General features: G+C 35.9%; 1 protein-coding gene across 3 annotated transcripts in view; it reads right to left on the reverse strand.

The window, feature by feature from the left end:
* VWA8 (von Willebrand factor A domain containing 8) overlaps window positions 1-25,529 on the reverse strand; it is a 181,476-nt gene that overhangs the window by 31,558 nt on the left and 124,389 nt on the right. For all 3 annotated transcript variants that reach the window (XM_030272011.4, XM_072928692.1, XM_072928700.1), the window contains 8 exons: window positions 21,949-22,065; window positions 21,399-21,463; window positions 21,174-21,299; window positions 20,445-20,554; window positions 18,214-18,368; window positions 16,273-16,474; window positions 9,800-9,881; window positions 7,626-7,830 (listed from right to left, as the gene is read on the reverse strand). In XM_030272011.4, the coding sequence (XP_030127871.4) occupies window positions 7,626-7,830; window positions 9,800-9,881; window positions 16,273-16,474; window positions 18,214-18,368; window positions 20,445-20,554; window positions 21,174-21,299; window positions 21,399-21,463; window positions 21,949-22,065 (1,062 nt within the window). The remainder of the gene's footprint in view (window positions 1-7,625; window positions 7,831-9,799; window positions 9,882-16,272; window positions 16,475-18,213; window positions 18,369-20,444; window positions 20,555-21,173; window positions 21,300-21,398; window positions 21,464-21,948; window positions 22,066-25,529) is intronic.

The raw sequence follows: 25,529 nt of genomic DNA on the forward strand, positions 1-25,529 counted from the left end.
GAGTCCACCAGGAATTTTTCCACAGAAAAGATATTTAATCTTAGATAAGACAATAAAAATGTGTGAAATACATCCCGTTTCTTCACTTGTATCCTGAAATGAAAAAAACATTTATCGCACTGCAGTATAAAACTTTTAATGTTTTCTCTTTTTCATTTGACTTCACTTTGATTTTCTATGTTGTCTGTAAAACTTTTCAAGAGTTCAAACTGAACTAATAAAGCTTTGTGCATCATCTGATTCGGGTGAATATTTAATTCTAAAAGTAGCATTTGAAATTCATGCAGGCATTAAGCTTTTGTATTGAATACCAGAATTGTTGAAAGCATCATCAAACTTCGACAGCATTTTAGAAAAGTGAATCTGGATGGGGAAGAGGTGGAGATTTGGAGTGAAACTTACAAAAATATCTGGCTTATAAATTAAGTTTATATACACCAATTAAAAAAACCTAACCACTGTACAAAATTCTGTGATGGGCTCTTTTTTGAACTAAATGCTGTCACTTGAAGAACATACTCAGAAACTCTGCATAGCAGATGCATTAGAGTATTTTGCCTACAAATATACAGTGTGTGGCTTAAAAGCTGGAAAACTAAATAAAGAAATAAGATAATATAATACATTTATTTCATCTAATGGATCCTCTGTTATGTAAGCACCTATGTAAAGTCAATTTTGCTCTGTCATTATTTAAAATTCCCTAGTCAGTTCTATTCAACTATAAGATGTGAGGTCGTCATCTTTTTAGTATTCTAATCCACTATGAAATGTTACCAGAGCAGACAGATGACATGTAGCTTGGTTATTTATCATGACTACTACACACCTCCTAGACAAGCTAGAAAGATGAGATAAGTGAACACATTATAGCAGTTTGGAATACTCCAGACTGAAAACCACAGGGTGAAATGAAAGTTGAAAAAAATTACATGTGAATGTAGAAAAGCCTGATTTTCTGTATACCTAGGACCTTGTCAATGCTGTCCTTAAGAAGCAGAGGCAGAAGTTATTTAATATCTATTACATTGGTTTATTTTCTAAAGAAAAGCTGCTTATAATTGGCATTAGTGTAACATATCAGATTATTTAAGTTTTCCCAATATTTGTCCTTTCACTAATCAGGGAACCACTTACATAAAGGCATAATTATTAGTATGCATTTGTCTTGCTGGGACAGCAGGATTTCACTGGTGTTAGGAGCTCCAGCCTTTATGTCAGCAAGTGCACTGCTCCAGACTTTTTGAAATCTTCAAGACGGTGTGTTGAGGTAATAACCTCTTCTCCCATGAGAAGTTTGGGCTTCCACAGGAAGGTCAGAGAAAGAAAGGGAACTTTGTGCTGCATCAGACTGCTCTAATAGAAAGTTAAGGTCATTTCCGTCCTGCTGTGTCTGTCTGCTCCAATTAGACTGGAAGATCTCCTTAGGAAAGAGAATGTATTTTAGACATGTATGTACTGTGCTTCTAACAAGGGCCTCACTCAAGCTGAAGAAATTTATAGAAAAGGTATCTGACAGAGAGCCAGTGATCTTTATCTGAGTTACTTTATCCCAAAAATACTTTTAGAGATATGCATTTATTTAGCTCTGTTAGTCTCACAGCTTCCCCATATTCATATGCCTTCATTCAAGGGCTGGTACACAGCTGCTAGTCCTCAGCTGAATAAATTATATGGCCCGGGAAGTGGTCACAGTACTAAACTGTGTGTTTGGGGCTCATGGATCTCAGAACAGGAAGTGCTATCAAACTATATCTTGGAATCCACCTATTAACTAAATAACTCTGCAATCTGCAGTAATTCGAGATTTTCAGGATCCTGTGCAGGTCTGCAGAATGCCATCATATGGTTATTCCAAACTTGCCAGAGCTCTCCACTGCATGTATTTCTCATAATTTATGGGGTTTGCACAGACAGTATTTAAAAGCTGAGGGAAATCACTGTTATTAGCCCACCGATGCCCTCATGTGGTCAGAAAGACTGCTTGGTGCAAAGTAGAAAAGAGAACGAGAGAGTGGTTGTGAGAAGAACCAACCACTCTTGTTAAAGGTCATGCTTTTTTCTCGATTCAAGAACTGCAGCTTTGCCCAGTTCAGTTTTAACATCAAGAAAAGGCTGGATTTTGTAACATTATAAAGTACAGTGTCACTTTTTATAAAGGAAGAAAACCCTCAAACCATCAGTATAGATTAAAGTAGATTCTGAGCAGTAAACATAAGCAAATTGGAATCACTGAAACTCCTGAATTAATTATTCTTTAGATAAACATCCAACCAAAAAAATTAAATTTCATCAGGTGAACTCGCATTAACCTGAATTTTAAAGTATAGCTTCAGAAAATAACAAGAGAAAAAAAGGATGCATTCAATAAAATAAAACAATATTAATTCACTTAAGGGGTGAATACTTCATGTAGAGTTCTATGCAATTAGCTGCATGGAATACAAATGGAAAAAATGAGACTACTAAATGAAGGGAATAAGACAATCATTATCCAAATCGACTTTCAATTCTTGCTCATTATGAAATACAGTCCCTCTGGGACTGGCTGCCTGCAAAGTTATGATGATCTCTTCAGGTAATTCTAATTCAAAAGAACCAATGTCTAGGTATGACAACTGGGGAAAAAAAAGAGCACATGTGTCTATGTGTGTGTGCAAGTATATACATGTACCTGTGTGTACATATGTAAGACACACAGTCAGCTACATTTGCACACCTATCACCTAATTTAATTTGATTGAGCTTCTTTTAACTCTAACAGGAAATATGAGACTTTTGGCATTACGAATACTCCAGAAGTGTACTCAACTTTGACTCCAGTTCAACCTTTACATCAGGTAAAGTCACGAAAGCAAAGTGAGGAAAAAATGGGAGAAAACGTTTCCAGGCTGATCCTTTTCTTTGGAAGGGCCTGAATCATACTAAGGTGTCAGTGTCTCTCTTACACATTTCCTTTGGACTGACACACCTACAAAGAAGTACATCCTTTTTTAAGCTGAGTGTTGCCGATCAGTTTTCAGACTAGAGAGGTGGGATGATGTAGGTCTTGTATTATTCAGGTTCTACACAGCGCTTGCACTTGCTCATGGGTAAATGTTCTTTATCTATTTTTAAACAGCTGGTGCCCACTCAATTCATATGTGCTACATCTTTGCTCTGCTCAGTCCTACACTATGTGGTCTTGACATCATATTGCCTGAACCTGAATCATCTAGGAAACTCAGGTGAGTTTCCTAGAGTTACAGAAGACATAATCTGAGTCAAATGTTTCAACTTTTTAAGTTTCCGAGGAAAACCACACTTTACACAGAACACTTATGTTAGAGTGGGGCTCTGTCACAGGCCAGAGACACAAGCAATATCCATCCTTGAAGAAGTGTACTGTAAAAAAAGTAGGCCTTGACTTTTAAGATATGGAATGTACCAGGAAATTGTGACCCCATTTTAGGACAGCAGAAAGACAGGAAAATGGAAAAAAGTCTCTCTTGTTTTACTTGCTAACTATTCACTTAGATGTAAGTATGAATTTATTTCTAACTATGTACCTGAGTGTTTATGAGGAAGGCTTCCTATACCAAAAATGAGAGAGATTAGTCCATAAGAAATCAAAAGTTACAATTACAACTACTTAACTCATTAGGCCTTTATATACAGCCACAAACAGAGGGCACTACTGCAATTTCAGAAATCCATCTTATGCAAGTAGGAGATGATACAACTACTGCAAGTTCCACAAATACATTAAACAACATACACAAAAAAAATCCCCCACCCAAATAAACTCCTAAAAATCTTAGTTTACAAGAATTTTTTTTTTTTTTTTAATCAATCAGATCACTTCTTTGGACAATCTGAAATGACAGGAGACTATCCTCAGCCTCAGGATGCCACTTTGCATGGTGATACGACCTAGACCAAGACTATACTGTGATTTAAAAAAATGTTGTGAATCTGACTTTGAGTTAAGATACATTTAGTATAAACTAGATGGCAAAGCTTTTGCAATCTTTCACTAAGTATACTTTTATGCACTCTACAGGTTTGGATATGTCCTAGGATTTCTGCAAACAATGGCATACTGAGTATGCAACATGAAACATTTTGGACAACAATCTACAGCAGGAAAACATTAAGTGGAGTAAATATAGAATAAATGTTTTTGGTAATAGTCAGATAAATGCCTTAACATCTATTGAAATACCTCTAATGGTGTACCTTTAAATTTTTTTAATCTAAGCATTGTACTTTATCTAAATGTACCACTAAATAATGCTTACTGAAAGACAGTATCTGAACTATATCAGAATGTAATCAGTGCTGTTCTATTTAATTTCCATCAATAACCCTTGGATGAAAAAAGAAATTCAAGCTTATCAATGTCTGCTTATTGCCATGAAACTTTAGGGCAAAATTTTTAAAATAAATTGTCCTTCAAATTCTCTTCTGGTATTTGATAATGAAGTGACCTTTTTGCTGGGGACATCAAACAGTGAAAAAGCTCAATTGTTTTTGGAGTAGAGTTCACAGTTTTAGAAAATACAATATTTTGTTTAGATGTTGTATTTTAGACATTCCAATTTAGTAACTTCTGAATACTGTAGTCTTATTTTGAATTTAAAACTTCAATAAATGAGAAAAAATTCTGACCTGTCTGTATAAATGCAGGCTTATGTAAACACATACCATATTTTGATAAACTAATTTGGTAGCTCAAGACTTCAGCATTTTGAACTCTGCTGAGTACATCAACAATACAAAACAAATGTTGACTGTTATGAAGATTGCCACAAATTATATCAAGGGAGCCTAATTACTGATTACAAGTGGAAACAGCTGTTTGTTTTCCTCTGTTTCATTGCTTATCTATATTCAGCCTCCTTCTCAGAGCTAACATGTTTGTGAAAGCAAAAATTCAGCCCTAGAAGACAGTACCAATAGTTCCAACTGGAGAGCCTGGTTGAAGATTTTATTGCAATTCTTTGAAACTATATTTATATTGAAAGCCCTCTAATTCCTTTTTCTCTAAAGGGTCAGGAAGATTCAAAAAAATTCTGTGTTTTTGCAGATCAGTGGTTCCCAACCACATAGACAGGTCTTGGATTGGCCTAAGAACATCACCACGAAGGGATAATAAGCCTGTCACAGTTTTGTGGGATGCAACAATGGCAGTTTTAAGGGAAGGGGAGATTGGAGGTGGGTGGGTGATATGTGGAACACTGACAATTCTCTTAAAGTGAGTTTCTGCTACAGGATGACTGGGAATGATGGGTTTAGTCAAAGAACTAGAGAAACCTAATTAGACTCAAAGTTAATTAACACGAGCATGTGCATGAAACATTAACAAAAGGAAGTAATTTTCATACACTTGATCAGATCAATACATGGCTGCAAAATATGCCCAACTTTGCAAAAACAGGTATCAGGAAATATTTAGCTGCAGCATTCTTAGCAAAGTAATTGTCCCTGGATCAAGAGACATGTTCTTGCTATGCTCAATTACACAGGGAAGTTACATGAATATGATTTTAAGGTAATAGGATAATTTCATTTCCAGAAATGAATGCCTTAATAAAGTACTGCTTTTATGCCTAGGCCTATTGAGAAATCAAGTAGGAAAGGTGAAGGCCTTAATTTCCAATTAGCAAAGTACAGAGTTTACACCGCAACTACATATCTATTATCTTATCTGAGATTACATAAAATAAAAGACCTAATTTATTTCTTATTGCTCTGCAATGCCTTTGTAAACAAAGCTTCTTAGGTCTCATTATCTTTCCATTCAAAGCAAAGCAAAAAAGTAAAGTAGGGAAACAGAAGTTAGTGATAATCATGCAAGTCAGAAGATCATATAGGAGGCTGTGTTCCAGTCCTTTAGCACAAATCAAGGAGTGTGAATACTGGGGGGGAGTGGGTTGGAGACAAAGAGAACCACTCACCCAATGTTCATGTGGCAACAGAGAGAGCTTATTCTTCAGCCCTTCTTTATAATTGGCATTTGAAAAACCTGGTCTGGATAGCTCATTGGTCTAATCTTTTACACCTCCCACATCCTGGACCAGTGATGTGCTTGTAGCTTAGGAAGGAACATAACTGGTTGGAGTTCCTGTCAGTCAACCCAGGGGCTAGTTAATGGAGCTGAATGGTAGCTGAATTAATTTGCCCAGTACAAGCCAGCTTGTACTGTGACATAATATGGCAACAAAAGAGCATGCTATTTCAGTTCTGACAAACCACTGGCTTGATACAGGGAAAAAAAAAAAGATTTTCTAAGGAGGCTTTACCCTGGAGTGTGCCTAGTAGTGAGGCAGGCTGTCAGTGGAGAGGAATTCTACAGCAGATTTTGAAAACTACTTTGTGACTGTGTAGAACATCTTAGCCTTCTTTAAAATAGCTACTTGAGATTTCTAGTTAAATTTTCTTACAGAGTGTACTTTCCAAGCCAGTATTGTGTAGTAATTTGTTGGCTATTATTGACAATATAGTAATACTGTTGAATAAAATAACAAGTTATTAAAAAAAGAAAAAAGAAAAAAGGAAAAAAGAACAAATAAAACTAGTCAAACTCCCCGGGCTGGTGTAAACCGGCTATATATACTATATATGACCATAAGATGGTGCTAGTGCTACTGCACTGGCAATGAACATGGCACTGGCAAAGCCACAAGTGTTGAGTACAAAGGTGCTACTGGGTAACAGATTCCTTTTCTCATGACTTTTATGAATAGCATTTGCTGAAGTCCAGTAACAAGAATATGTCAGTTCTTGCCCAAGTCTCTGTAACCACAGAACATCTTGTAGAAAAGGAGCTAAGAGTGGGAAAAGAAAGTAAAAGACGTTTTGGCCTAATATATCTCGTTCCCACAAACACCCAACCAACACCAGAGAGGGAGCCAGTTAAGAATAGACTCATTCTGTTTTCCCATTCTAATTAAAGATGTAACTGAACAGTCCTGAATGTTCCCTCTGTGTTGCAATGGTGATCACAAGTTAGCCATTAACAGTACATTAACAGTCATATATATATACATACATACATGCACACACACCATACATGTATATGCTGCGTATTTTCAGAATCTCCCTAAACATTGCACATGAGAACATGGCTGTATGGAGATCCCTGCAACTCTGCTCAGCTGGGAAAATTATCAAGATTAGCCAAAGGCTCTACTCTGAATTCAAGGCATTTTTCACCTAGGTTTCAAGTTTCTTTTTCAAAGTAAAATGCCAATATGTTTTTCCAAGAATTTGAACTCTGGAAAAGTATATAATTTTCTTTAAAATTAATTTAATTATTCTACATTTTGAATGTTACACTTAAAAATCAGTAGGAGATAAAGCATTTATTTGCATTTAATTGCACTGGAATTTGGCAAAAGTACAAACAGTGTGAGACAAAGAGTCTGTCAGTAACCATAATTACAGAAGTTACAAAATGTTTTTAAATTAAGCTACTGTGCCTCTTTTTTTCAGGGAAGAAATCTATGAAATTTTTTCTCACAGGTGCACTTCTACTTCATAATGTTTTTCAACACACCTCTCCCCTCAACTCCTTTCCCAGCTGAAAACTCATGCATAGCTTATTTTGTTATATTTTCCAGTTCAGCTTTCTAAAGTCCTACCTGCACAGGACGACCATCTTCTTGGCCAATCATGTTCCTCCAATCCTGCAGTGACTGCTGGAGGCTTTCCAGCCCAGTCTCCCAAAGCCTCACACCTCCTCCCATATCCACAGTAACCAAACCCACTTTGCCCAGTGGTGCCAGCAGGGCATCAGCATCTGAGATCTTAGAGAGCCAAGATGTATATGGAGAGAGAGACTGTGACCTGAAAAACATGAATTAATGTGATTTTTTTTAAGCTGTATTTCTGCAGTTAAGGTGACAATTAAATGAAATTGCATCCTCATTTCATGAGAGACTACAACTCAGGCCTGAGGACCCACTATTTTGTCTGAAACTTTCCACCTACTGAAACTGAACATAACGAAAAGACACCTGATTGTGTAAGAAGCAGTATAAAAGCCCAGGCTGAAAGGCAACATGTTGCCAAAACCACTGCTGTAGTTTAGATACACTGATGTATCTCATCTATCTAAACACAGAAAAAAAACTATTAAAAATATAAGAAATTTTAAAATATGCTACTGAAAAATATTAAACTAAAACAGAAATAAAGAGAACATGATCTGAGCACTGAGGAAAATACAATTCCATCGTCTTAGAGTACCATCTTTCTCTAGTGCTTTAATAAAATATTAAGATTTAAATACTCATTTACCAATGATAATTTAACAGCTTTATGTACAGAGAATTGTAGCACTTTTTTAAACAGTCAGCTTTCTGACAAAAATTTACTGTTAAAGACAGTACATAAGTAGTAATAAGTACATAATAAGAAGGGAACATAGCAATTACTAATAAGTACATAATATGAAAGGAAATTTAGACAATGCAGGGAAGAATCTGTGCATTTTTCAATGCTGTTAATTACATGCATAAAGTACTTGGTAATCTGCACTAATGGCAAAATTAATAATTTTCAAAAAGATAAGAAGAAGCAATACACAGGCTTTACCTATTACTGAAACCACCATGTACTAACTCAGCTGAAAGTTATCTCAGCATTTGACTGGGCTAACTTTGCCAGAAGGAAGAAAGGTTGTTAGATTTTAACAGAGAACTATTCATACATTTATGATGAAAACTTAGTTTACTCATCAGTTCTTACTGGAGTACATTTTTAAACCTGGACTGCTGCTCAGATCTGCTGTACATAGTTTAAATCCTAATGCTAGCTTTAGAGTCCTAGTGTTGAAAAATAGCTTTGTAATTTCTGTTATTGCCTATAAAATCCTACTGAAAAATAAAGTGATTCCTTACTATTTTTATGGTAATGTCTTTCATTTTTGAATGACTGTGTAAGATGTAGGCCAATGGACCAATTATAAATGGTGAAAAGTACAAAAATAATTCTCTATTAGTTAAAACTTTCCCCAGATTATTAATGAACCGGGATGAATTTAAATGAGAATAAATACTGTCAAAATCAACATTATGTGAATGAATAAAAAAAATTCTTAATGTGTGAGTTTTATACATGTGTTATTTAAATATGCAAAGTGGAGAAAATGCCATTTAAAACAAAAATGTTTATTATTACAGTAGGAAATTACAAATTGGGACCAAAATATATATTTATAAAATCAAACATTTGCAAATACTCTCCACAGTTGTGAGACACAGATGTTAAAACCAAACAGAAGCCATAGAATCTGGCTATTTTAATTTATCATACAAGATACTTGTGTATCATGCAAGATACGTGGGAATGTATAGTTTCCAAAGGAAGAACTACAGAAAAGCTCAAGCTATTTTCAAAGTAAACTTTATATTGGACCAGAACTTGATTCCCAGTTTCCAAGCAGTTTCTAGCTTGCTTTCTCAGATCCTAAAGACAGGGGAAAAGGAAAAGAAAATATAGACTGCAAACCAAAATGAAAGAGGGCTGAGATTAAAGTGGATGGAAAAGGGGGAAGGAACAAAAGGAATGAAAATCAGAAGATAAAGCTGCTTTTCATATTTACCTATTAATTGCTACATTTTCATCAGCATTACCTAGTAAAAACCAATAAACAATGTTGACAAAAATAAACTGCAATGGTATGAATTAGTATGAATTAGTCTTACTTTCCACATCAAAAGAAATATTTGCTTATCCTGAAGTAATAATAGATAGTAAATTCTCTTTGCTCTTCTTCTAAGATGACAGTGCTCTAATCAATAAAATCAGTTACCTAGGAATTGCAATGTATTTGACTTTCTTTGAATTAAGATCTGTTACTTCCAAGTATCCAGCAGCTGGTGGAGGAGTGACATCTGAAAACAAAAAAAACATGTTATTTTCCAGCTGCATGATTAACTGATTATTACATTTGCATTTAGCAGATTAAATTTAAACATTTTATTATACAGTACATGTCAGAAAATGATAAGCTTTCATATTTAATACAGGAATATAACTTGCAAATAAGGAATTGTTTAATTATTATGATAGTGAGTAATCAGACAGTCACAGTTACAAAAGAACAATGTATTTTTACAGCAAGTGTCAAAATTACTCACAAATATCACTCTGCTCACAAAAGCACTATTCAAGCATTACTGCGGTCCCTACCTCGCTGCTTTGATCTGTCACAGAAGACAATGTCAGTTGTAAATCTGACTTTAAACACATGTTGAGGAACATTTCAAAACACTGTGTTTATGATTTCCACTTGAAAACTTCTCAATAATACCAACCTAAATGTTGTTCCCTGAAATTGAACCACTCTTTTTGGAGGCAGATTCTCAGTACGCAAAGATTTTATAACTTATACGCCCTAGACTATCATGTATTAAATATTCTGTTTATGGACAGTTTAATGAATACAGCTAATATATAGTCCTTCCCTCAGAAATAGATTTGTTTTTATGTACCTACATTGGCTTTTGCCAACTTATGAGTACAATATGCCTGGACTTGGAAGTGTCTTCCAGTTAGGAGCTTTCATCTGCATGGAGTAAATTGAGGCTTTTTTTTTAGAAAAGAAACCACAAGACTGAATCCCATTGCCCAGTAGGGATACAGAATGTCCCTGTCACAAGACGAAAGCAAGTCTAGATTTTCCTCTGAAACAATCTATCTTTCACCTCCCTGAAATGAAGGAGTCCGACCTTACCCGCAGAAGCGTTGGTGCTCGCATAGAGCACACACAGAAAAGACCAACGTGAGCAGCAGCAAAAGGAGGAGATCTAATGTTCAAAGGAGCACAAAGAATAACTCACAGCAGCACCTCATCCAATGTATTTATATATCTATAGTATACATGCCTAAAGCAGCATGTCTATTGACTTTACTCATCTTCATAAAAATGGGAACAACAAACACATCAGGAACAAGGGAAAAAGGTCTGGAAAAATGCAGGTTTGTGGGACAAAGGTCACTTTTGGTTTCCCCTAGATTTTGATACTGTTTTAAAATGTGCTCTCTCTCTTTTGTTAGTAACGAAGAGTAAGATATACATTAAACATCCTGATAAAGATCTAGAACAAGGGCAGATTCTGAACTAGAAAGGATAGAACTGTGGGATAAGAATTAAAAACTAAGTAAATAAATTAGAGAAAGAACACAAATCAAACAAATTAAAGACAATAAAAAGACAAAGGATTGCAGAGTACGAATCTGACAAAAAAGCAATCAAATGTTTAAATGCTACACGAGAACTGCTGGCCTGGCCCCAGAACTGCAGTCAAGAATCCTGATGATGAAACATGAACATCAGACATGAACAAGTACAGTTTGTTCTTCTTTTGCCAAAGCCTGACAGAGAAGAACAGCTATGCACAGCTCCAGACATCAAACTTTAAGGAAAACAGACACAACGTTCAGAGCTTGGTTCCTCAGTACAAGGGAGACATGGAGCTCCTGGAGCAGGTCCAGCGGAGGGCTACGAGGATGATGAGGAGTCTGAAACAACTCTCTTATGAGGAAAGGCTGAGGGACTGAGGCTTGCTCAGCCTCAAGAAAAGAAAACTGAGAATGTCTAAAGGGAGGGTGTTAGAGGATGGACCAGGCTCTGCTCTGTGGTGCCAAGCAATAGGACAAGAGGCAACAGCGAGAAAATGATGCACAGAAAGTTGCACCTGAAGATGAGAAAAACTGCTGTGATGGTGACTGAGCACTGGAACTGGATGCCCAGAGAGATTGTAGAGTTTCCTTCCCTGGAGAGGAAGTGTTTTGACCCAATCCTGAGTAACATAGTCTAGAGGACCCTGCTGAGTAGGGAGATTGGATCAGATGACCTCAAGTGGTCCCTTCCAACCTTACCCATTCTATGGTTCTGTGACATGAAATAGTCCCGAGGATGACAAAGTGGTCAGAACAGATGGGTTATAAGGACAAATGCAAGGATTTTTTTTATTTTCTAAACAGAGTTTTTTAAAAAAAAATATATCCAGTCCTACTGAGAAGATCCTTATAAAGAGAGCAGTATTATCCTGAGTGAGTGAAGGTGACATGAAGTATTCAGTTTTGTTTAGAGAAAGAAAATATGGATACCATGAAAAGCTTTTATACAAGAAGAATGAAGCAATGAAATAGGCCAGTTGTTTGACAAATCTCAGTTGAGAAGAGACTACACATGTCATCCTGTCCGTACATAAACAGGTGGACCAGATGATGTGTCAAGGCTATTTTGGTAACATTGTGTTACACTACATGTTCCAGTTACTGTCATACTCACAGAGATACACACTCGCTAATAGGGTGTTATTTTATGTTCATCTATAGAAAATGCTGAGAATCCAAGTAAATATTTGATCTCAAGTAGTCCCTCATCTTTACAGTCTTGTTTTCAGAATAAACATTAATTCTTCTTTGCTGGATTTTGCCATGATCTCTTGTCTGAGTTTATATTTTGTGTCTATACATCTATTTGGCAGTCTTTGGGGAAATTATTACTTCTTATAATTTCTTTTAAAAAATAACTATCATTTGGTTTACAGTTCCAATAAAACATACAGACAAATATTTCTTTGCTTATTTTTCCTGGAACAGCTTCACTAATACATATTGGAGTATGCTAGGGTTTGGCTGAGTACTTTGAATTATTAATAGAAATGGAGGCTGTATGCCAGAACTGACCAGCTGGAGAAAAAAAATCTGACAGATAAGGAAACAAAATCAAAAATATGAAACAACTTCTCAAAGGCAACAGAAGACAACAGTGCAAGAACTTCAAGGGACTGACACACATACTTGATTTCATGTAATAGGATGACTTTGCTTCATTTTACCATCTCCCACAAAAGGATACAACTTTCATAGGTAAATAGCTACAGGTTTACAATACAGAAACAATGGAGCACAATTAGGAATAAGCAGCACTGAGTTTCAAGGGACCAAGCCTATTAAGCAGCAACTGGTAACAGGTAATGTGTATTCAATCAAATACTCTGTCAATTAGTGAGACAGAGAGGCAAACTCCAAAAGAAACAACAGCCCAGCAAAGAAGGTTGCAAAAACAAAATCTCAAATGGGCATCATAAGGGCTACTACCTTATTATTTCACCTTCCAAGTGAACACAAAGACACATGCTTCTCTTCTCCTGTCTTCCCTTTTTCACTTGGAAATATTTTTGATTTGTGCCATAATAAGGGCAATACTAGTTTCCTCTAAACTAGTATCCTGTCTCCAAGAGTACTCAGGTGCTTGAAATGTCTAAGAACAGACAAGTGCACAGGGTATTTTCCTCAAGCCACCAATCACTTCCAATCTAGGGGCTTCTTAAACTGAATGTGTTGTCAATGTTTTTATATCTATGCATTTAGTTAACTTTCCAGGAAATTGTCCCATTTTCTTTTGGAAAAAGAAACATTCACAACATCCTTTGGGAAGTGGTTTCATAGGTTAGTACTCTATGAAGAACTGTATCTTGTTTGTTTTGATGAATTTCCTAATAGCTTCATTAGCTGCTCCCTAACTCTGCTACCAAGTGCAAAATTTTTGGTTTTTTTCCACATCTCCATGCCATACGTGTTTTTGTAGAGCTCTACCATATGTCCTTTTCCGATCTTGTCTTCACATGTTGGAGGGTTGGCCAATGCAATCTTGTTCATCCTTTTTGTCTTTTTCTGAACTTATCCCAGTTCAGACTTCTCCCACCTTGAGATGGAGGACCAAAACTGAACAATGTTAAGGACACGTGGATTTTAACAACAGCACAAAGAGATTTTCTGCTTTTTAACTGTTTCTTCCCTAGTAATTCTTAACATTTTATTTGCCTTTTTCCAAGTACTACTGAGTTTGAACTTCTATCTTAATGAAACCATCTATCATGACAGCAAAATAATGCTTGTAAGATGTTCTCATCATCCCCACCTTTTTTCATGTAGAATTAGGATTTTTTTCTTCCTCCACGTATTTATCTACACTGAATTTCACCTGTTATTTCTATTGCATCCAGAATTGTAGTCCTTCTCATAATTCTCCATGGTAAATCCTTCCTACCATTAATAATAACCACTATCATCAGCACTGCTAGCTCAGTGTTAATTAATTTTTCAATTTTTTTCATGACATGCTGAGTAGCACAGGTCACCACGGGATTTCCCTCATACCTTCTCTTCCACTAGAAAATCCAGCCATTAATGATAAAGGGAAATGTCTTGAAAAAGTCCTGAAAAAGGCTATGGAACAGAAGGAGCAAGACTCCCTAGAGTCTTGCTCAGGTCCTGTTTAATTGAATCAGTAAGGTTATATTAAATATGATTCAGTTAAAATTAGTCTTTGTAATTCATAAATTAAAACATCATTCAGAAAAAAAAATCAATGATAACGATCCTCAATGCATGAAGTCTTTCAACTTAAGTGGCCATAAAGCACTTTGCAAAGCTCACACAATTTTCTATACATTTAAAACTATCAATCCCTATTCATAAATATATTTCATCACAGCTGAGAAAAAAAATTAAACTGCTTGGTCAGACAGAAGCCAATTCTCAGACTGATAATATGTTCAGGTTACTGGTATCCTGGATTCATGAAGAATGCCTCCTAGTTTTTAATTATAATAACCTAGCAGTACAAGGTGTTATATGGCAGAACAACTTAAAGGCTTTTAGAAATAGCAGTCAAGATCTCAATTTAGGTATCATTTGGAAGCACTGAGGGAAGATACTTCCCTCACTCCAAAATTAGTAAATTAATTTTAACAAAAGCTCAGAAGATTTACCTTCTAAAACATCTACTTCAGATTCAGATTTTTTTTTTCTGTGAAGGCCTGAAGAAAAGTGACCCAGTCTGACCCTTCTCCAGTTTATAAAGTATGAGAAGATTACAGCCTGAAGTTGTATAATTAGTTCCAAGATTCTAACTCCAACTAATTTTATTAAGTTTAATCTTTTTAAGAGGTAATCTTTCCTTCAGTTACAAAAATAGATAACTTAAGTTTTCTACCTTGTTGATATCCTTGACTTAGCTTCTTTAGTCAAGTAAATGTTTTATCCTCTTGGTAATAAATAAAAGGTATTCTCTACATAGGGTAGTTGATCTGTGTTAAATGACGACAGACAGATTGGATCAGTCATTCTGTTTGAGTTAATTTGGAATAAAATGTTCATTCTGGGTCGAATAGGGACACAGGGATTAAATCAGGAATAGCTTCTTGTGTTGATGAAATCAGCCATTCTACCATACAAAAATATTTTGGGCATTTTCTCTTTTGATAGTAAACTTTGCAGATTTCTAAAGGTAATTAATGTAAAACTCACAAATTCTGTTATTTAGCTCTAATTGGTATATTTTCAGTCATTGGCTGAAGAAGCTAAAGTTATCATTATAACAGAAAGCTTGGCATGGCAGCACAAAAATGTCTGAAGGTCTGCAGTTTACACCTGCTTTATTAGTGTCAGAAAGGAGGATGGTTTTGCTGCATGTTAATGTTGTTCATGCAACATTCTCTTGGACAGGAGAAGAACGAAATAGTCTGTGTCTCTTCAGTTTGGAGAGAAGGCTGGAGTGACTGAAGTTTGCCAAGTCATGAAGGTAAAGGTTAAGGTGACTGCAGAACTGTTATTCACCGAAGTCTGCAATGCTAGAATAAGGAGTAAGAGATCAGTTGATCACAAAAAAACCATGAACTTGTGACTTCGCTGTGGAGATGCACAGCTTCAAAGAGGCACCAGATAAGCATGTGGACAACAGGTCCATAAAAGGAGATTTAAAGCCAGAGGTAGGGATGTCCTCTGCAACATCCCAAGTGCAAATACTAAAAAATTATGAAGAGAAAGACAAAGAAGTAGACAGGCTAACATACATTCCCAAAATAACCTCCCCTATTGTCCCTTCTGGGGATAGAATTCTGAGTTAGTCATACAACAAGTTTATCACTGCATCTCTGTGTGACGCTGAGCAGAAGATAGAAATACTGGTGGAGGCCAATTGCTGAACTGGAATGATCATCTTCTATTACTGGGTTTCCTCTGCAGACAGAGGAAAAATATCATCTACTGAGATATCCACAGTGTAGACACCCTGTTAATTTCTCAGAAGTATAATTCAGCATTCTAATAAGATTCAAATTAATTTAAAATCTAAGTGCCACTAAACTCCTTCCTTCTCAAATGATTTCTCTGTGATTGTTTAAGAACATTCTGGAAAAATTAATGAGTGATAGGAGATTATGAAACAAATCTGTGTGTTGCAGCACAAGTCTATGAACCTCTTACCTTTTGGGTAAATGTCTTTCAGAGGCACATCTCCAGGTGCTAAAATTCGGACTATTTGATTAGAAGCCAATAAAGTAACGCAATTGGTTTGTTTTGCAGCTCCTGCTTTCCTCTGGGCTCCATAATAAAATGGATCAGAAGGAGAAGCACGTTTGTGACTCAGAGAGGAGTTTCTCTTCCAGCTATACACTTCACTGGGAGACTGCAAAAGAGAAGGTGTTCACTGAAGAAAACAATACTATTATTATATCTAAGAACAAACACTTCTTGCTAAGTTATATTTCTTATTTAATTTCAAATCAAATGTAGTTATTGTCATTACTTCTTATACTAAGACATGACAAGAAATGACCTAGATTATTTTGTCATCAAAAATTTCTATGGAGTAAAAATCAACAAACCCTCTACATGAGTTTTAAGCATCAAGATGCTCTGAAGACCTTAACTGGAATAGAATTTTTTTTTTTAAATTGAACCAGGAACAGAAATCATTGAAATACCCTGATTTGGAATCAAACTATGTAAAAAACTATGTTAAATTTCCATTAATATAGATAAATACAAATAGATATTCCAGTAATAAATTCAAAGATAAGTAATAAGGCTGGAACCTAGATCCAGGTTCAGAGATTTAAGTGTAGGTCACTACATGAAAGCCAGTGGCTTCATCTTCCACTACAGTTGAAGGAGTCTGGCAAAAAAATAATCTTGAAGGGCTCAGTGTTTGGTCAACTGAGCACTGCTTATTACAAACAAAAGCTCAGATACCTTGTTCATACTAAACACCTACACCACCAGCACTAAACACTGAATCTGAACTTTTGCCCCATCACTCTTCCATCCACCCTTAGCACTCCCTCTCTGAAATTCACATGGATATCTAAAACGATGTATGAGGAAAGATGGTACCTCATTCTAAATCAGGCAGAGCCAAAAATGCTTCACCACCCGCATTGGTGTGTTAGTATTGAAGCGTGCAGCTTCATTAGTACTCCCTGCTCTAGACCACCTCCCTTTTCCAGCAATAAACTCATGTCTACTGTAAGTAATATGAAAAGCTTGAATAAACCATCTAATAAAATAAAACAAAACCAAGGAAAATTCAAAAGCTAATTGCAAGGACTGTCTCATTGACAAAAAATATTTTTGACTAATTTTGTACTGCAAAGAATTTTCTTCTGTCATTTGGCTTTCCTAAAATTCATGTCTGTTAACAGTTACATTTGCTAATTTGCCCTAATTTATCAAATAAACCTGACATACAATTATTTGTTCCATAATCACTACCCTTTTAGGTACCATTAGGTGGCAAATATAACAAAAAGTCCAAAGAATTAAACACACTCCTTGTATTTTCCCTGTGTTTACCTTTACTTCTTGCAACAGCCCGAGTCATTAGACTGCTAAGTTTCACTTTCTTTTCTGGTCCTTTTCTAACTGTGTCATGGCAATGAGCACACTTACATGTAGTATTTACACTTAACTAAATTATTCAGTAGTGAAGGGGCTTTATAGTTTTGCTATAATTTTCTGTATTAGTTTTTTCTTTTTCCTTGATCTAGTCTTGCTATCTGCCGCACACTGGCAAGAAGTTCACACCGAACGCTTCAAAATTATATTGATATCCTTTTTCTCAGAGGTTATGCTTAATTAAAAAAACTGTAAAAACATGATTTAGAAAATATTACTCCAGCCAGCACTGTTCAGAGCTTACCGAAAATGTATTTTGTCTGTCCTAGATATTGTATTGCCCCATTTCTTATTACCTAAAAGACCACCTACATCCCTCTAGACTACCGTAACAAATGGTATGCACTACATGAATTTGTCCCTTGCTGTCACACCCTTCTTTCTCCAAATAATTTGGTAAACAGATACTTAATGGGTTACAGAATAAATGAGATTATATTAGTTCATTGTACAATAATGTTGAGTATTTACCAAGAGGTCTGGGAAACCAATGACAATAGTAGCATAATTATGCTCATCTGAGAACATCCTGTTGGGGGAGCTGATCTTTTGTTCCACAGCTGCACTGAGGTTTTCTGAAGATAGCTGGTCAGTTGAAACTGCATGAGGCACACACAATTCTGACACTAAGCAGCAAAATTAAACAAAATAAAAGTCATTAAATCCATATGTGCAATAGGAAACGCTATTACCTGTAAGAGTGCTGAGCACTGAACATTGGCTATTACTTTGAGCATAAAATTACTTATAAAAAATAAGTAATATAATAATTATATATAATAACTATAAAAAAAAAAGCAGATGACATGATTATACTACAACACAGAGGAGAAGGAAATAATCCTATTTTTGTAAAGTTGAGTACTTAAAATCAGGAAATACTAGCTTTATAGTTGCTTTTACCACTTAATTTTGCCCTCTATTGTACAAATGAGGTAGGAAGCCTATGGAATAGAACAAAACAGCATGTGATCTCATTGAAAATTGTTATATTGCAAATGCACCAGAAGGCAAAACACAGGTTTGCACAGGTAAGAGTCAATGTGACATTTCTTGGTGACTCTCTTGCTGTCTTTGTAATTCAAATAATGTTGTTTGTAATGCATTTTTGTTAAATATTGGTCTGGTTTTCTTTGTCTTTAAGCCAAGAAAAACTGAATTTTATTCTGTGCATCTGTGAGAGCCCTTAACCTTGTCTCAAACTACCAAAACAGTCCAACAGAACCTGTTATCTTTAGAACTGCACTATTTCCACTTTGATGGGCACAAGACTATCTTGTTTACATGGGAGTGGAAGAAAATCTTTCCTCCCTCAAAGGACAAATGGTCTGGGTCAGCATAAAACGCACACTGGTCTACCTTTTTTTAGTTCATCTGCCACAGATTCTGCCTCAAAGAACAAGAATAGGCTGAAGATGTTACATTTAGGGTTCACTGGATGATTTGGAAAAAAGGTGAACAGGGGATATGATAACATTTCAGATTGGAAAAGAAGAAACAAGATAACAAAGGATAAAAATAGCACAGAAAGCATGCAGCAATAAACTGGCCACAAACAGTTTGAGACTGGAAATTATAATAACATTTCTATCCATCTGAGGAATGGTACTCCAGAATGGTTTCTAAATAAGGTAGTAAGAGGAAGGAAACTACTATGCTCTGATAGCACTTGATAAGTTGGTAGAGTAAACTGTACAAGAGTTAAAAAGGATTCTGGATATTTAGGCTATGGTTAGTTTTTTGTATCCACCTGGTTGCTGTTTATGTGAATGAAGCCTTTTTATTTGTCAAAAACATTTGTTTGTACCATGTTTACACTGTGTTAATCTCATTTTTCTTATTTATGCTAGTCACAAGGACCAGAAGAAAACATTTTCCTTCTTTAAGAGATATAAAGTGGTTTCTCTGTTTGTTTCCTCTATCTCTCTGATATATAATGACCAAAACCTATGAACTGTTAGGTGGGATGCACACGTACTTCCAATCTTATTAAAGCAAGTACACTAAAGATTTTGTGCACCACGATCAAATGTTCAGGGTTGACAATGTTATCAGATTTGAAGACAGACAGATCTCACCAGGCAGAATGATGACCACTGCAGATTTCTGCCTTACTGTGTAACTAAGACATTCCTCAATGCCTAGCAGCATCTGGCATGCTGGGATACTGATCCAATTCCCCATATCTTCTAACACAAGTGTAATGGCCCCAATGGCCTCCTGCACACTATCAACAAAACTAGAGAAACTGTGACTTTTGATCTGTTTTAAGAGTAGGTAGTTTGTATTTTTCTAAGGATTGAGAAATATTTTCTACCTCATTTGAGTAGCAAACCTGCAACAGTCTACAGCCTGGAATCATTAGAATATTTGCTCCCTTCTATTCCTGTTCTAATTCCTGCCAAGTCATCTTTCTTCCTTTTCCATTCTACATGCTTTTCTGTTTGCTGAAAGTCCAGGACTGAGGGTCTTGAATGCTTGAATGAAACAAAAAGGCTTTATTCAAACCACTTGAAGTTTGAGCATGGAATGTGCCATGCCTTGAGAAAAGCTGTTATTATTAACCAAACATGATAAGGGGGCAAAAACAGATTAGGAGAGATAGTTACTCAGACCGTTAGAGAGTCTTGTTTATGCAGCTGCAAACAGAAACGACAAAAAGAACAAAAAAAAAAGGAACTAGCCAAGCTTGCATTCAGTACCTGTTGTTAAGCCAAATCCCATGTCAGCTGGCTCTTCACTCAATGCATGCAGCTGGCAAACCTCACTGCCTTGAGATTCCATATCGGCATGCTTGGTTAAAAGAAATTTCCTGTAAAAGATACACATTTAGAATAATTCCCAATTAAACGTGTCACTCTAAATAAGGACTTCTATCTTCTGAAACAGTGAAAACATTCTACATTTATATACACAAGGTTAGCAACACTTTTTGCTAAAACTAAATATAATTTCCCAAACATCTGTGAGTTAGGAAAGGGTAGGCCATCAAATGGCAGATTTGTCTTCTGGTAACTATTTTTCATTTGCTGTACATTTATAAAAATGAGACAGCAGAGTAACATTTCTTTCATGTGACCATGAAAGTAAAGGAAGCAGGTGCTAAATCTGGACTACATGTCTGTATTTCCAGAGATAGGTCTACCAGCATTCTCATTTCTAAAAATCAGTATCACCTCAGTAAAATAAATATTAACACACATATGATCAAAGCCAGTTTAAGCTTTCAGAGGCTGGAATATCCTCTTTAGCTCCTACTCTAAAAGTCTACATGCATTTGCACCACAACAAATCTGTATCTTAAACTTCCACTTTTTAAGGCCAGTTTCACAAACAGAAAAAAATAAGTTTGAGACCAGGAGTGAAACTGCTGAACACAAACGAGACACAAAAAAGAAATAATACCATCGAGAAAACTAGGCTGAACTAACTTATTTGTTTCATTTTCCAGCAAGAGCCACCGGTCTTCAGCCACCAGGAAAACAGATTTCAGACTGATTGGAAGTGAGATGGTGTGAGTTTGACCCTCCAATACATCCAGTACAATAAGGCGGTTTCTATAAAATTGGAAGCCAAGAAAAAAATAATCAGACAGGGATATAAACAAGAAGATCTGATTTAAATATTTTTAATACAAGAATATAATTTACTCTCACCCTGTTTCTTTGTAGAACACCAGCCAGTTTTTGTTTGAAAACTCTCGGCACATTTTGTAGTTGTTCTGTATAAACATACATCATAGGACAATCAGCATTTGTTAGATTTGTTAGATTTGTCCCAGTGAGTTTCCCTGACTCCTCTGAAATTGTACTAGTTTTTTTTTCCTTTATTTAGAAGAATCCACAGCTTTAATTACCTCTCAAAATTCTATCTAGCTTGCCTTGTTCCTAGTCATAAATTGTATCATAACTGCATTCACTATTTTGGACATAATTCATTGTAACAAAATATTCCATTATTTCCAGTTCTAGCCCTAAAAAGGGATATTTAAAGATACATAACTTCAGAAAATTTGTTTATATTTTTATATCAATATCCCATAACAATGCTATTTTATGTGTAAGACATTTAAACATACATAAGAGTAAACAATTAAATAAATGCTTGGGATGTAAAACCAGGAAAAACTTAATGATTCTGTTTTTTGAATACTGACATTTGCTTTTAAAAAAACTTAGTATAATAGGGAAAGGTGTTATTCCTCACCTTCTCTTCCTTGTTGCTCCACCAAGATGTTCTCTTAGGAGAGTCTTGAGCATCTGGTGAGAGCAAAAGTCGGCTAAGGGCACCGTTGCTTGTATCCAGCAACAACACAACATTGCTCTGTAAATGAAAAGCAGATCCATGTACATCTCAAGCTTGCTTAAGAGACTACAACGAATCTATCTGAAGCACTTTTGGATTTTGAGCCACTTATAACATTTTGAAAAGATGATTTTGATTGTATTGCAAAACGTAAGCTAGATTTTCTTGGTTCATTTTGAAGCTTATAGAGAAATGGAAGGGTTGGAATGATACCACAGTTTTTCCACAGCATTTTATCTATACATCTCGTATTCACTTCTGCATAACATCTAGGAACTGGATTAGTATGTCTTACATGTCTAAGATGCAGCTACAGATAAGAGACATGCCAATTAGTTCTGTCAAGTCACCAAAATACTTCATTTTAGTTTTCATGTTTTCTTACCATTTTTTCTGTTGTACCTATTACTTAAATTCCACTGAAGGTGACAAACTGGTGAAAGAAGAAATGGCTTAGTACTTTCTCTCCAAGTTCATACTTCTGATACTGTGGAGCCTGTGGATATTAAATATCCCAGGGTGTAACAATCCTTCTGTGATATGCACTCTCTGACAGCTTATAGTGTCAGAGGTAGGACAGCTGTTAGAAGACAGCAGGATGACTCAAAAGGATGGAGATCAGAAGCAGATGGGATCGTGCAAATCTCCATCGCATGAATAAAAATTGTGTGCTAAATTTTGAACTTCTTCAGATTTCTCATTTGTTACTTGATGCTCAAGAGTCAACACATGCTATCAAATGATGGGGGCTTTTTAAACATTTCTTTTTGCAAAGCACTATAGCTGTTCCTAATGTTTTTAACTAAGAATTCAAGACAACAGTCATTCAGGGCCAACCTTAACTGCATCAAATGAAATTCAAAAGGTACAAAGGAGTAAGTTAATTAAGCCTTGGGTTCAATTTTTTGTTTGCCATTCAAGGAAACATTCACTTCTGCAAGGACATTAGGTTCTGCAAGGACTTTCTAAAAGTAAACTGCCTACGTACAACATGTGCAATAACGCACAATAGACGTTAAGGAAGTAAAACATAAATTCCCATGAATTGCCCTAAATAAAGCAAATATGAACAATCTGAGTCACAGCAGTTTTGTTCTCTTTGGGTACTCTTCATACTTTCACTAGCAATATTTGTGAGAGTTAACTTTAATAATGACAGCAATTTGAAGCTAAATATGGTAAAGTATTTAAAATATTATCATGTTATTTGGAGCATTTGGGAATTTCAGTTCAAGTTCAATATTTCTAAAAATAGAAGCTTGCTTATGTATTACAAACTAAAATTATAGAAATGTGATTCAGAAAAAAAAATAGGACATTTGCTTTGGATTTTGGTTTTCTGCCATATTTCATTTATACAATACTGAAACAGCATTAGCCTTCCATGTGAGATAAAGAGCACATATGAATCAATTACATTCTTCTACTTAGTGTTAAATTTATGGGAGCAGTTGGTAGTATAAAAAGCTTTTCTACTCCACCCCTTTTGATGTTAATGGTTTCCTTCTGTGCTAAGTGACTGATGTATATTCTGTCTGTGTTTAAGAATAGATTTTTACGTCACTTGTGAACACATCCAAGAGCAGCTCTGGCAACTCTTCAAGTGGGCTGGGAGAAGACATTGGTGTGCAATTCCACTCTGTTTGTTCTTGACTGGGAGAAAAGTAACCTTTGGGCAACCTCCTGACCCCAGAGTCTGGAATTCCAAACTCTGGACAGATGCAATAACCAATCTTGTGAAGTGGTGTGCCTTTATTTTTAGTTACTGCAAAGTTTCCCTTTCCTTACTGATGTTTTTATTTTAGCCAGCATTTTCCTCTAAGAAGTTCTTAAACCAAACAGGGCTGTGACTTCATTTTGCTGGTATGGGAAGTTGTTCCTTATGGTTTTGCAGACAGAGGAGAGAGCTTGGGGAAGTTTCAGAGTGGGACAGTGCAAATAACTCAATTTAACATTCTTGTATTCTTCTCCCCAAACTCACTGTCAGTTTTGATCTGTTTTGCCCTCAATGCTCATGTCCACAGCAAGCAAGCTTGCATACATAGTCTGCCTCAGACTGAGGCTGATCCTTAGCTAGCAGGGTAATCATACATCCTCTCGCCTCCTGTCCCACCTTTTCTATTAAAACTACTCAAGGATCCCTTGAGTGCTAGAAACATAACAGCTCTGACACTGTAAATATAGGAACAGATACAAACATTAACACACTGTTCATCAGGTTCAATTGGAAAAAGTCTGTGCAAAAATTTATGGCTTGAGGCTCAAACAATCACATCTTCAGAGGTAGGGAGATGTTTGCAAGTAGATTACTGTTGTTCTAATCAATGCAAGTGGTTTCTTTCAGATGATTTGGGAGATTGCATTCAAGATTTCAGTGAATTGAGAACAACAAGTAGTGGTATAAGCTTTGTGCTTACAGAAAATGAGCCTTCTCCCATTCTACAGAAGGTGCACACATTTCTATATAAGTTGACCTTTACTATAAAGTGTACTCATAGAAAAGGAAAGTCTTATATAATATTAAAAAAAGAACTAGTTTTTGAAGAAAATAAGAAAATACACCCTTTGTTCTGACGACATACATCAGAATATCCTGGGGACTAGAGGTTACAGAAGTTACTACCACTATGTTACTGGTACTTTCATATTCAGATCCTCAGTTGAGCTTCAGGCTAGATCACAAACTGTTAAAAGAAGTCTTTTAAAAAATGGTTGCCATCTCCTACATGTGGTGAGTGAGGTGGATCTCTGAGTGAGTTTCTGTGCCACAGACTCTCTCACTCCCTTGTTATCAGAGAGCTTTGACGGAATTGCAGCAGCACGTGGGACAGGGTAAAGCATTTCCTTCCCCCCCACCCCACTTCCTGACCAAGAAAGATAAAAGCAGACTTAAAGGATACCAGCAGGACACTGCCTGAACAAAGCTTGTTGTGCTCCCTGAGGTAGCCTGTAGGTTACTCTGTTTGTCCAGTTGTAGCCTTTCAACACAGTAAAGTGCTTGTAAAATAATGCATAAAAGTTATCAAAACTGTTTTCTGTCTGTACTTGTTCTCCTTCTAAGCAGTAGATGTATGAGATGTAGAAAGAAAAGAGCATACAGAGAGCACAAAGCTTTAGCAGGAAGTAAGAGTAGGCCCTGAAGTACTTGTTGGGGGGACAGATGGCGGAGGTATTGCTGCTTTGAACAGATGAATGCAATTCCCATCTTACAAAGAAATTACTTGAGATTTCTGCAGAGTCCTTTCAAAGTCTATGAGTTTTGTCTGAACAAAAAGATAAAGTCAAAACTGCTTGAACTCACTGAGACCAATGGTCACCATGAGGAATAAAATCATCTACCCTTTCTTCCAAGAAGATGTAAATGTGGCTTAAAATCAGATACATCTCCCACTTCTGCCATTAAGTTAACTCTCTGAGGAGTTTACTTTCAGTAAATTTTTATTTAAAGGGACAGGAAGAAATGGTGATTTTTCATTTTATTT

The sequence above is a fragment of the Taeniopygia guttata genome, chromosome 1 (assembly GCF_048771995.1).
Source record: "Taeniopygia guttata chromosome 1, bTaeGut7.mat, whole genome shotgun sequence".
NCBI lineage: Eukaryota > Metazoa > Chordata > Aves > Passeriformes > Estrildidae > Taeniopygia > Taeniopygia guttata.